This window comes from Aulostomus chinensis, chromosome 16 (assembly GCF_037954235.1).
Source record: "Aulostomus chinensis isolate RoL2024-O1b breed Wild chromosome 16, RoL_Achi_v1.0, whole genome shotgun sequence".
Lineage (NCBI taxonomy): Eukaryota > Metazoa > Chordata > Actinopteri > Syngnathiformes > Aulostomidae > Aulostomus > Aulostomus chinensis.
The window spans coordinates 5,867,349-5,879,014 of NC_141335.1; the positions used below are offsets into that span (position 1 = coordinate 5,867,349).

The window sequence follows — 11,666 nt, forward strand, 5'->3', positions numbered from 1 at the left end:
TCGTTTTATAAAACTGTCTCGATTGTGTGAAAAATGCAATGGAGCTTAAAACTAAAAGCGAAGAAAGCCGTAACAAACTCAAGATGTGTTGGTATTGAGGAACTGTGAAGAATACCCAACCCTAGTCACTCAACATTTTACTTACATGCAAAAAAATAAATAAATAAAATAAAATAACAAATACATGTAAAATATAATGAAGTCATCACTGTGCAGCTCAATGTTCTGAACCGCAGAGAACCAGGAATGTGGCACCGGCAGCAGTCACACTTAAAAGCACGTGCTGCGGCTGCAGATGCCTCCTCCTCAGTCACGGCCCCGGCCAGTGAATATGTGATCAGCTGTTCCAAGTGTTCATGGCTGTTGGTGCATTTTCGAGGCTCTGTACTCCTCCTACAAGGACATGAGTTGGGGTGCACATGTCCAGCACCTTGGTGCCCCCTGTCGTCTTCGTTATCACCGAAATAGTCCACAGCTCTGTCCTGTTAGCCCCTGAGCTTGGTGTGTGCACATGCGTGTGGTTTTGTATGTGTTCATATGTGTTTGTATGTAGTCATGGAATATGTTGGTATTCCTTGGCATCTTCCCTGGTGCCCTACATCCATCCCCTCCCTGCATGGTAAAGTGTTTCCTGCCTCCCCCCAGGAAGCCCAGACAACTGTTGTACACAACCCAGCTGATGGCACCAAGGTAAGCTGCTCTCTCTCCCACCGACCGCCACGGCTAACACTCGCAGGCAACTAGCGGAGACGTCTCTCTCCCTCTAAATAAATTCTCCACTTTCTGAAAATAGATCTCCAGTTGAATTTGGAGTTTAATGCCAGAACAAAGCAATACTGTATGTTATGTTTTCACTTTGTGAAAACATAATCCATCTCCAAAGTACGTTTTATAGGGGGGTTTTTTTTGTTCAAATTTATTGTAGTAGCACTTATTCGTTCCAACTGCTCCAGAGTTCCTTCACTACACGACTAATTTTTTTAGATGATAATCAAATTTTAAATCAAAATTTCTCTGAAATTCCCTGCAAAAAAAAAGTCTTGCAAAGTGTGTTTGTCTAATTTCTTGTCATAAAAAACTCATCACACAGCATCAGAGTAAGATAAAAGGCTGACATTCAAAGACAGCATAATCTTGTTTTAAGAAGTTGTGCTTTTATTTTTCTCATTGTATTTATGGGTGATGATTTTGCCTGAAAGAGGTAGAACCATCTTAATTTCCTTAAATCTGATGATGCCGTAAGAAAAATGTACCTTTTTCCTGAAAATAAGATTATAATGTTTTAAGAATAAGCCTTTATCTTCCTCAAATGCTCCTTATTAAATGAGTCTGACGATATGTGAGGTAATTGGACTAGAAATTAGACCAATATACTTGGCAACACTGGTAGGAACCAGCTGCCACGCTGCTTGCACTGTCATGTCAGTAGTACAAGCTTGCAGAACACTAATCCCACTAAATACCCAAGTTTTCTTTACATTGGCACTTTTCTCCCAAAGCCTGGCCACACTGGCACTAACATGCACTGGCAACACGTCCTCCTGTTCAAAATTGGCGACAGTTACACTCAAGGGTCTGCTTCCATATATGTGGCTCTCTGCGCTTCCCCTCACTGCTGTCCTGGCTGGTTTGTGCTCCTGGGAGGGAGTTGTCTGCCTGTCCGTCTGTCCGTCAGGTTGGCTGTGTTTGTGTCCAAAGCCTCCAGAACCGCATCTCAGTCAAACATTAAAATATGTTTTCTCTTGCTATCCCTCCCAACCCCCTTCTTTATCCGTACCCCCCCCCCCTTCCCTTTTGTTTCTGTGTGATTTCTTCAGGGCTCCACAGAGAGCTGCAACAACACGGAAGAGGAGGAGATGAAAGGTAGGAAAGGTACTTGTCCAAGTTTCACCTTCTCTGCATGCTTCCTTACGGTCACTGTGCAGGTAGATGATTGAGGTCTTCCTCTGTGTGTGAGGTCATGCGTGTGTGTCACATTTGAGCATTTAAAAACACACATTTGGTGTCAACGCCTGGATGTAAATACATGACCTGGGTGACGTGTTTCCTGTTAGCTCTCATGTCTCACCTCACGTCTGGAACAAACCCCTGGTGGTGTCGCGCTTTGTCAGCGAGTTCATCCTCTTCAATGGCTCTGGTTTCCAACCTTAAATGATCTCTTTTTTTGACCAGAATCACAAGTTTGAAAGGTGACATTTGAAGGTTGGTGTACACGGTTGAATATTAATTGGAATTATCAGGTGATTTTAAATAGTAACATTACTGAGAGCTGTACGCACTCTGTATAGATGGCAATTTTTAGAGAGGTTTTTTTTTTTTAGGGCCTGAGCCTGAAGGTACTTCAGGCGAAGACGCTATTATGTTTGCTCGTCAATAGCTACAATGGCTTAATTAATGGCTACACATTTACAGTAAGGATTTGTCGTGACGCACACACCTTCATCAGTGACATGACATCTGCTGTTAAAACAACTCTCCAACTCCTGTCCATGAACCACAATTCACCTCAGGTCAAATCTAAATTTGTTTACACAAGTTCAGAGCTGGTGTAAGATTTCATTGCGCTCAAGCTCAAATTGATAACACAGCTTGTTTTTTTTTTTTACATTTTTAAGCACCACAAATACCCAGTTTTAGAAGTAAGTGTTTTTAATGTCGATGTTAGGGTTCTCTGATAGATTTGATACTTTTTAATGCAGTTAACTCAACACCAAGTACTATTTATTGTATTTTCCCGTATAAAGAAGCGTATTTCCTCATGAAAACATGCTACTTTATCTTACCTTGAAAAACAACATTAAAAAGTTACTGGACACGCAGCAGTTCTCCACTGCTGAATGCAGAGAGTAACGAACAAATGAACTGCAAACGAAATTGATTGCGTCATTGATTACGTCATTCCAGTGAATGATTACCTAAATATATTCACCCAGTAATCAGTAATCACAAGCTTCAAAGTCATTAATTGCACACGAGTAGCGGAGGTCGTGGCCATGCTGCCTCCAAACATTTGACCTCTGGAGGTCAATGAGCTCACTTATTGGTCACGTTTTTCCACAAATATTCTCATTTTTTGACAAGCAGGTTAGTTTTTACCATCCAGAACTGATGTGTGTGTGTGTGTGTGTCTGTGCATTTGTGGAGTTAGTGTGTGTGTGAGTGAGTGAGTCTCCGTTCTGGCATCACACAACACTAAAGCCTCCAATTATTGGTCTTGAGCTCTTTTTAAGGTTTAACGTGTGAATGAACTTAGCCAGAGCTACGGAGAGATTTCTTGGAAACAGGTAATCTACCTACTTATGGCAGCTTTGTATCGGTTTACCAGCACTTGATCTTATAGTGGATTATCAGTTGCTGCTGGAGAGTCACTCTCCGTCTCAAACGTGACGTCTCTGCTCTGCCACACCACCATCAAAACAACCTCAAGGTCAACAGAGGAAACGTGTCTTAGATGAAGCTCAGGTTAACATGTTAGTAAAAGTAAGAGAGTGTCTGTAGAGAAGCACATCTCCAGCTTAAATGTTCTGATCTCCATGTGGCCTTGATGCATAAAGTTTCTTAAATCAGCTATAATCAGAGAATTATCCTCCGACTCTGCTCTCAGCTTCAGAGATTTACAGAGAGTGTCGGCTCATTGTTAAGCTCTCCGGCCTGAAATTTTGTTTGCAGACGTGGCAGAAAGTTGTTGGTTGTTTTTTTTTTTTGAGGAAAAAGCTGTAAAAACCCACTTCTCACCACCTGCTCAGCACCAAATGATAAATGGACAAAGTTAGCGACTAGCTTTTGAACATAGTGGATCATTTAACAGCCAAAGAGACAGATATTCCCCTCAGGAGTCGATATGGAGCAAAAGAACAGAGCTACGGGAGAGTGACTGGAATGGTAGATTCATTTATACAGCACCTTCTATACATTAGCGCCTCATTCACATGCAGGCAGACGCTGCCATGTAAGGTGGCAACTGTAGGCCACTGCGCATAGGCAGGTTTATCTAAAACACAAGTAAACCCACTAAAAAAAAAGCAGATTAACCTCTTTCCCTTTGTCCCATTGCGAGTTGGACTCTATTATTCTCTCCTGTTGCGTCATTTTTAATGTCAAATTAAATGCTTCAGAAAACAGGGCACCCAAACAGTGTAAAAGAAAGCAACACGGAGCGCATCAGCACTCCTTTTTCTATTCAATATATTTTTTTCTTTTTTTTTTTTAACTAAACACTGCCTGAATGATGTCAGAACCCTGCTCGAATTCAAGAGGGTTTAATTTGGGGTTGAGATGACAAAAATGTTGCAGAAATTTGTCATGGCTTTGCGCCGGACGTGGACCCAGGATGGCATGTTGATTCAGCCCTTTATCATCTCACACACAAAAAAACCTGTACTAGCAACATTCAAGCCAGTGTGAAAGGGGCTTTTAGTGTTCTGCCGTACTCTAGCGTACTTCATCCAAAGAGCCATGCAGAAATATGACTCAAAATGAATGTCAGTGTTGTTTCCAATGTGTTTCTGCTTGGAGGGGCTGAAATCAGTCAGTGTCGTTGCAGATTGTGCACTTGGAGTTTTGGTTGCTGTGTTAAGTCCGTCCAGGTCTCTCAGTGTGTTTAGTTGACTTCTCCCATTCCCTCCTCCACTGTCAGTGTGCCCTTTTTTGTGGATTGTGATCAAGGACTTACAACAGCACAGTGATTTCCGCTGATTTCAGCTGCCACGCTCCATGTCGGTGTGTTTGTGTTTGGGTAGTTACTACCTGTGAGTCCACTAGCACAGACAGTGCTGGGTTAAGCCAGTGCAGCACCATTGAGGAGCAGACCCAGACCCCGCCTCAGTGCCCACCACCCACCTGTAAGTCTGCAGCATCCGCATCTCCACTCAGACCTTTCTCCTCCTTCCTCTTACACCCAACAACAGTCCATCAGCTTCAGCATCAGCTGCAACTGTGCTTTCAAAATTCAAATATTGTGGTGTTAAAAAGTCTTTTGCGCTCCTCCTGCAGCCCTAACTAGTGTTCCTCTTCTCCTGTGCTGCCATCTACTGGCTGTCAGGTTCAACTGCTGTTCCCCTGCTTCATTTTTATAATGTCTTCTAAACATTGCTTGATTTATGTGTGAAGTGCGACTCGTGTAAACAGTCTTAAACACGACTTCACAGGTTCACAAACTGACTCTAACTGTGTTTCATGGGGATGACTGTGCCTGCCTGCAGCCGCTCCTGTGCAGGAGGCAGCTTGCAGCACCAGCGCCCCTGGAGCTCCCAGCTCCCGTCCTGAAACAGCTCTGTCGGCACCGTCAGGCTGCAGCTACAACCTGCAGCAGAGTAAGTGCCGGGCAGGTGGTGAAGTGCTTGTGCCCCTCAAAGTTTTTGAAGTCTTGATCAACATGAGAGAACATGCAGGAGACGACGATTAGCTGGCTGGCTTTTCTGGCTCAGCAGCTGCATGTTGGCTCGGAGGGGAGAAGGTTTTATGATCAGCAGGAGTGGTGTGTGGTCCTCATCTCCTCAGGATGAACTGGCGTTGAAGTGAATCTGCAGTTTGTGTGTTTGCTTTGACCTCAAGTGTGTTCACTTTTATGCCTCACTCTCTTCCTTTCTGGTAGATTTTAGAATTTGCAGTCAACTATCAGTGTGTATGTGTGTGTGTGTGTGTGTGTGTGTGTGTGTGTGTGTGTGTGTGCGAGAGAGAGAGAGAGAGAGACGTTGTTGGAGTCATTTCAGTTTTGAACAGTAAGTTCTTTGTTAGAGACATTTCAGCCGTGCACGCCGTCTTGACTGTTACATCAGATACTCTTGAAGCTGTGTGTGAGTGTGTGGAAGGTTTTGTCATACAGGGCACCTTCAAATGTCACAGTGATTATTACCAGAGGAGTTGCCCCTGTTATGAACTTATTCCAAATGTCAAAGGTTTCAGCCTTGTAAGGCAGCGAGTCTCGAGGAAGCAGAGCTATGCATTTTCAAACTCCAAATGATTTCTGACGGTCTGAACCCTCCTCTGGGCTCCTTATCCCTCCTCCCTTCCTTCTTTCCACATCTGCTTTCAGCTCGTAAACAGGAGATAATAAAGATGACCGAGCAGTTGATTGAAGCCATCAACAACGGGGATTTTGAGGCTTACACGTAAGTTTGATTTGCAGGATGTTTTGGGTTCAAGTGCAGACTTTCAAATGTTATTATGTGCTCTGCATAGTTAAAGCAAAGTTTTATTTATGGTTCTTTTGTTCTCTGACAGGAGAATCTGTGATCCAGGCCTGACCTCTTTTGAGCCAGAAGCTCTGGGGAACTTGGTGGAGGGCATGGACTTTCACAAGTTCTACTTTGAGAACCGTAAGTTTGCTGAATTTTGTGTGGATTCGTAATTTTTGTAAGTGCGCAGACTCACAATGGCAGGCCTGTTACTTGGCAATAAATTATCTGACAAATGATTGCATTAAACTATACTGTTATCATTTTAAGAGCATTTTGTGACTGCTGTATCTCGGTGTAATAGCATAAAAGCACCCTTTCAAAGAGCGATTCACTTTTAATTTTTAAAAACCTTCAGTCAGACATCAGCATTGAAATGTGAAAAATATTAAGAAATAAAACAAGTTAAAAAGAACAAGCACAAAATATTGGCGAGCTTTTTATGTAAACAAACTGGCATAACCTCAGCATAAACACGGACCTCAATATATTTCCTGTTGTGTTTACATTAAAATTGTTTTTTATTGTGAGACAAATAGATGTAGTAATTATGACAGACCGACCATTAACTTGAGGCTTGATTGGAAAAGCTGCTGTGATTGATTTTGTAATACACTAGAATTTTGTCCAATCCCATCAACTAGATCCAAATTCATAATCATCATCTGTGAGCGAGACATAAGAGATCCATCTCCTGATTGTTGTGTGCAGACCTCTTACACAAATATGAGAAACAAAGTGGTAAAAGAAGTGAGTGCTTGTTGTCACGACCATCCAGCTGCCACGTGAATCTGACAGCACAAGCTGTGATGTCACTCTGAGTCACTGAGCCGCAAGTTGACTTCTGACACGTCCACATCTTTGTCTCGCCAGTGCTGAGTAAAAACAGTAAACCCGTGCACACCACGATCCTCAATCCCCACGTCCATCTGATCGGTGAGGACGCTGCCTGCATCGCCTACATCCGCCTGACGCAGTACATCGACAGCCAGGGTCGACCGCGCTCCTGCCAGTCGGAGGAGACGCGCGTGTGGCATCGTCGTGACGCCAAATGGCTCAATGTTCACTTCCACTGCTCAGGAGCGCCGGCTGCACCCCTGCAGTGAACAGAGAACTCAGGCCCAGGTAAAGTCACATGACCAGACTGGCAACATCAGATTTATGTTGCGTTCAAGGATTCAGTCACACAGGATGTTTGGCTCAGCGGAGGAGGCACAAACTCTTGAATCCTCTTAACCCCGAGCCTCTTGAGACAGACCCTTCACTAAACCCCATCTGAAGCGTTAGCCTCAGCTTAAATGTAGACTGAGGCAAGTTTACAATCACCAGTGGATCGCGATTTTGCCTCAGTTTCATTCTCTGAACAACATTTGAACTTTAACCTTCAAAACAACAAGCACATACTGTATGATGATAAAATAATTGAATTTGCTTCCTTATCTTCTCTCTGAATGTGAGGTAGAGAATACAAATGTCATGTTTATCTAGTAAGTCCAGAGTCGGCAGGAGACTAGCCTAGCTTAGCATAAAGCCTGCATTAAGCTCAGAAATTACCAGACAGAAACAGGTCTCTCTCTTTCCCTTGCATAATGTGCCACCCGACATTAAAACAGTCCGTAACCTTCAAGGTACAATTTGTTCAGAGGTTATTTTACTCTCACCAAGCTTGGTACGGTCTGTCCTGGCTCCACAAAACATAACGCTGTAAGATTAAGGAGGAGGACACCGCCCTGCTCTCTGGGAGTCATAGCGCCTCACTGTGGTACAATAAACCAGCAGCAGCAGCAGTTCAGACCAGCCGACTCAAAGAGGAAACTCACTCTTTCAGATGTCAGAAAGGGATTTTTCCTCTGTGACCACTGCTGCTTTTCTCAGTGGTCTCACTTTTGGTCCCTGAACTCCTTCACGTTCTCTAGTTGAGGATTTATTTGCTTGCTCTCTGGATGACCCCAAAGACCTCGTTGTGATTCGCTTTCTTTGGACCTACTTAGCTGCCTAAAACTAGCTAGTTTTAAAGAAAACATTTGGCTCCTCCAGAGAAATGAACATATGGTTTCTGGATGAGTAAGTTTTGAGGTTTGGAGTTGCAAAAACAAAGATCCTGCAATGTTAAAAATCTCTGACAGATCTCTCAAAACCTCAAACTCCACAATCTAAATCACTGCTAGCGACCACAAGAACATTGGAGCAGATGTTTGTTCATTTCTGTGTGAACTGAAACCTTCGAGAAACCAATAACCGTTACATTCTTCCTTCCTCAGCTTTGCCTGAAGCTGTTTGGAGCATTTATTCTCCGTGGTCGGATTGGTACCTGGATGCTGGCCGGGAAGAGGTTGCTTGGAAAGTTTCAAAACACAAAAGTAGAGGGGGAAATACATTATAAAGTAGAAAATTAAACAAAATGATCCAAAAAAAGAACAAAAAAAGCATACTTTAAAAGCTTTGGCTGAATGAGCGATCACACCGACCAACACCGATCCAGTCCAACCCTAGCTAGACGAGGCTGGGGCCCGGCTGATGTCAGTCCCCTCCTGCAGATGGTGCATGCTTCTGGTGGCGACACAGGGGTGATGCCGTCCTGCTCCTTTTTTCCCATGGCCTTTATTTCCCCGTCTTTGTTTCGTCTGCTGTCTGGAAAAGTATTAACATGTTTTAAAACAAAAACATATATAGATACTGTATATATAAATACATATATATATATACATATATATATAAAATAACAAAAAGAAGTCACACGTGTATTGAGTAAGACAGGGGAAGCCAAAATGTGATTTATTTGATCTTGTTTTGTCAACGGAAAATTCATAGAAGTTTGTTTTTATTTTTAACAGATAAATCTGGGTGGGGTTTATGAGAGGGGAGCTATAAAAATATCAGAATTTACACCCGTTTTAACTGTCAGGTTTTAATCTTTACATAAGGGGTTGTGACACGTTACTAAAGGGATTTTTATTTTGTCCATTTTTGTATTCTCGTTTTATTAGTTTGTTTTTAATCTCCTGAATGATGTATTTTAAAGTATTTTCTGTTCATCTTTATTCAAACAGGGGATTTTATTTAACAGAAGAGTGTATAAATAGATATTTATATAGGAGATAATGGAAAATATACTTTTTGGGGGGAGGGGGTCGCAAGCATGCGTGTGGGTGTAATTTTTTTTTTTCCCTGCTTTGAGGTCCTTCGGTGTAAATACAGACCCATGTATTCACACACACACACACACACACACACACACACACCGTGCATGCACACACACACACTCTCAAGGTCCCTGCACTCCAGCATTTAAGGGTAGAGCCTCTGAAGACACAACAACCAGGCCAGCTCATCCTGAAGTTGCAGAAGGCCCCCATCCAGTCAGCCCCCGCAGCGTTAAAAATCGGACACTAGGTGGCGCTGTGTGTCTGAAGCCCCTCACATCCCTGAACTACCTAACCTGAAAGCACGGACACACACTGGTTTTTGGTTCTGTTCTTCCTTCTTTAGCGTATTTTTGATGTGAAGCATGGTTAATTTCAACTATCTAATGGCCTGTACTGTTCCTCGCACAGACACTTAAGACTCGATGCTGTTGTGATCGGAGGGAGTGAACCTCTCTGCAACTTCAGGTTACGCTCGCCTAATCCTTCCCCTTCTACTTCTATCATTCCTGCCTCCAGTATCCTCCACCTTTCTAATAACTACCCCCCATCACCCTTTCCCTCCCGTCCTTGTCTTAGTAACACCATGGCGTGTGTTGATGATGAAGATGATGATGATGTCACCCTTATGCCTGTCTATTGTTCTGATTGTGTTCTTAAAATCTGTATATCGTCCGTCTTGGCTTGCTGTACTTCTGTGTGAAGTCTTGGCACTTATTAAAAAGCATGTTTTAAAAAAGGGGGGGAGGGGAATGCGGGGGGTGGGGGGGGGGGGACTGCTGGCCAGGGATGGACCAAAAGAGAAAAAGGAAAAAAATTTGAAAGAAAAAAAAAGTCTTGAGGGGAAGAGGGCTATGGGACCTTTTGCTGATGGCAATCAAAGACTTTGGTCCCTTTTATTTTTTTGTCACAAATTCTCTCGTAAATGTTGTAGTTGTTAGTGTTTTGGTGTTGATATTTTTAATCGGTTGTTTTAGCCAGAACTGTAAAAATAGGAAGAAAAGACAAAAAAAAAACCCACAAAAAAAAAACGTTAAGGGTTGAAATGAATGAAGGCAACAAAAACAACAACCCTTTTCTACTGTCGTCCCCACTAAAACCCCTCCTAAAAGCACACAGAGGTCAAAGATTCTCCCTTTAAGAGGACTAAACATATCGGTCAGTGGTTCAAGCACTCTTTTTCAGTGTCGTTCGAGTGTGTGTGACTTTGTACCGGCGGAGGAGGTGAGGCTTGCCGTCCCGTCCCGTCTCTGTGCTGTGCTGCTCCATGGTAACTCGTGCACTACTTAGACTGTTGCTGGTGGTTGCTTCAAAAACTGACGTCACATATCCTGTCTCCCCTCACGTCCAACAGATGGAAGAAAAAACAAAAAAAGACGTCATACGTGAGTCCCGTCTACTGTATCTACCACCCGTGCTTCTGAGTGTTGTGACATAATCAGACACGCCATGAAAAACTCTGCCCCTCCACCATCTCACACACACACACACACACACACTGTAAAATCACTACTTAAACATGTAGAGCTCTGTGCTGTGGGCCGGTCGTCTGATGCGGAAGTTTTAAAGCGTGTCCAGTTTTCAAATCTATTGACATGAAGCCCCAAAATACACCTGAGCAAGAATCCCTCTTCCCGGAAGCTGAGAACGTCCCTGCTTTTGATTTACACCTCCTAATGTCAGTGTAGTTTGGGAGTTCAGTGTTATATTTTTAAATAAAAGAGCTCATGATCTCAATTAGAAGATAAATGAACTCATTACCACAATAAAATTAGGAAGTTAGATGGTTATGAACCCTCCACCTGTTCCCAGCCCCCTACATGTCATAGCGGGTTCCTGCCGTGAAGAACCGGTACCTGTCCATGTGGATTCTACTGAGACAGAGAGATCACTGCACCAGCTGCTTTCTCCAAACGTGTTGGAGTTGATTAGTTGTCTAATAAATCGTCGGCGAGCAGTCGCACCACGAGGTGACCGAACGTCTCACGACCTTCTTAAATCATTAGCGTAGTTTCCATTCGTACCGAGACGCAGCCAGCATCTGAGTGACTTCAGCTGCTGGAGATGTTGCTTCTCTGAGCCTCCGCCGTTCGCCGCTCACTGTTGTCCGTGTATGGTTGCGCGCGTGTGTGTGTGCGTGTGTGTGTGTGTGTGTGTTCATGGCACAAAAGTTGCTTGTAAGTTTCATTTTTTGGTACTTAAGCTGATTGGCACTGCACAAATGAAGGTCTGCTATGTGTATTTGTCCAATTTGTAGTACAAAAACCCTTCTCATGACCTTTGATATAACAGCATGTTTTAAGGGGTCATCCTCAATAAGATCATTGGTACCAACAGCCAAGACTGG

General features: G+C 43.3%; 1 protein-coding gene across 17 annotated transcripts in view; it reads left to right on the plus strand.

Moving 5' to 3' along the window:
* camk2g2 (calcium/calmodulin-dependent protein kinase (CaM kinase) II gamma 2) overlaps window positions 1–10,074 on the plus strand; it is a 105,041-nt gene extending 94,967 nt beyond the window's left edge. For 6 of the 17 annotated variants that reach the window (XM_086179663.1, XM_086179657.1, XM_086179667.1 and 3 more), the window contains 5 exons: window positions 1,818–1,872; window positions 6,035–6,110; window positions 6,223–6,317; window positions 7,050–7,301; window positions 8,438–10,074. In XM_086179663.1, coding sequence (XP_086035789.1) covers window positions 1,818–1,872; window positions 6,035–6,110; window positions 6,223–6,317; window positions 7,050–7,282 — 459 coding nt within the window. In that variant the 3' untranslated portion in view covers window positions 7,283–7,301; window positions 8,438–10,074. Of the gene's footprint in view, window positions 1–645; window positions 691–1,817; window positions 1,873–6,034; window positions 6,111–6,222; window positions 6,318–7,049; window positions 7,302–8,437 lie in introns of all 17 variants that reach the window. The other 11 variants (XM_086179656.1, XM_086179660.1, XM_086179662.1 and 8 more) reach the window with 3 other exon arrangements.
* Window positions 10,075–11,666: the final 1,592 nt, after the last annotated feature.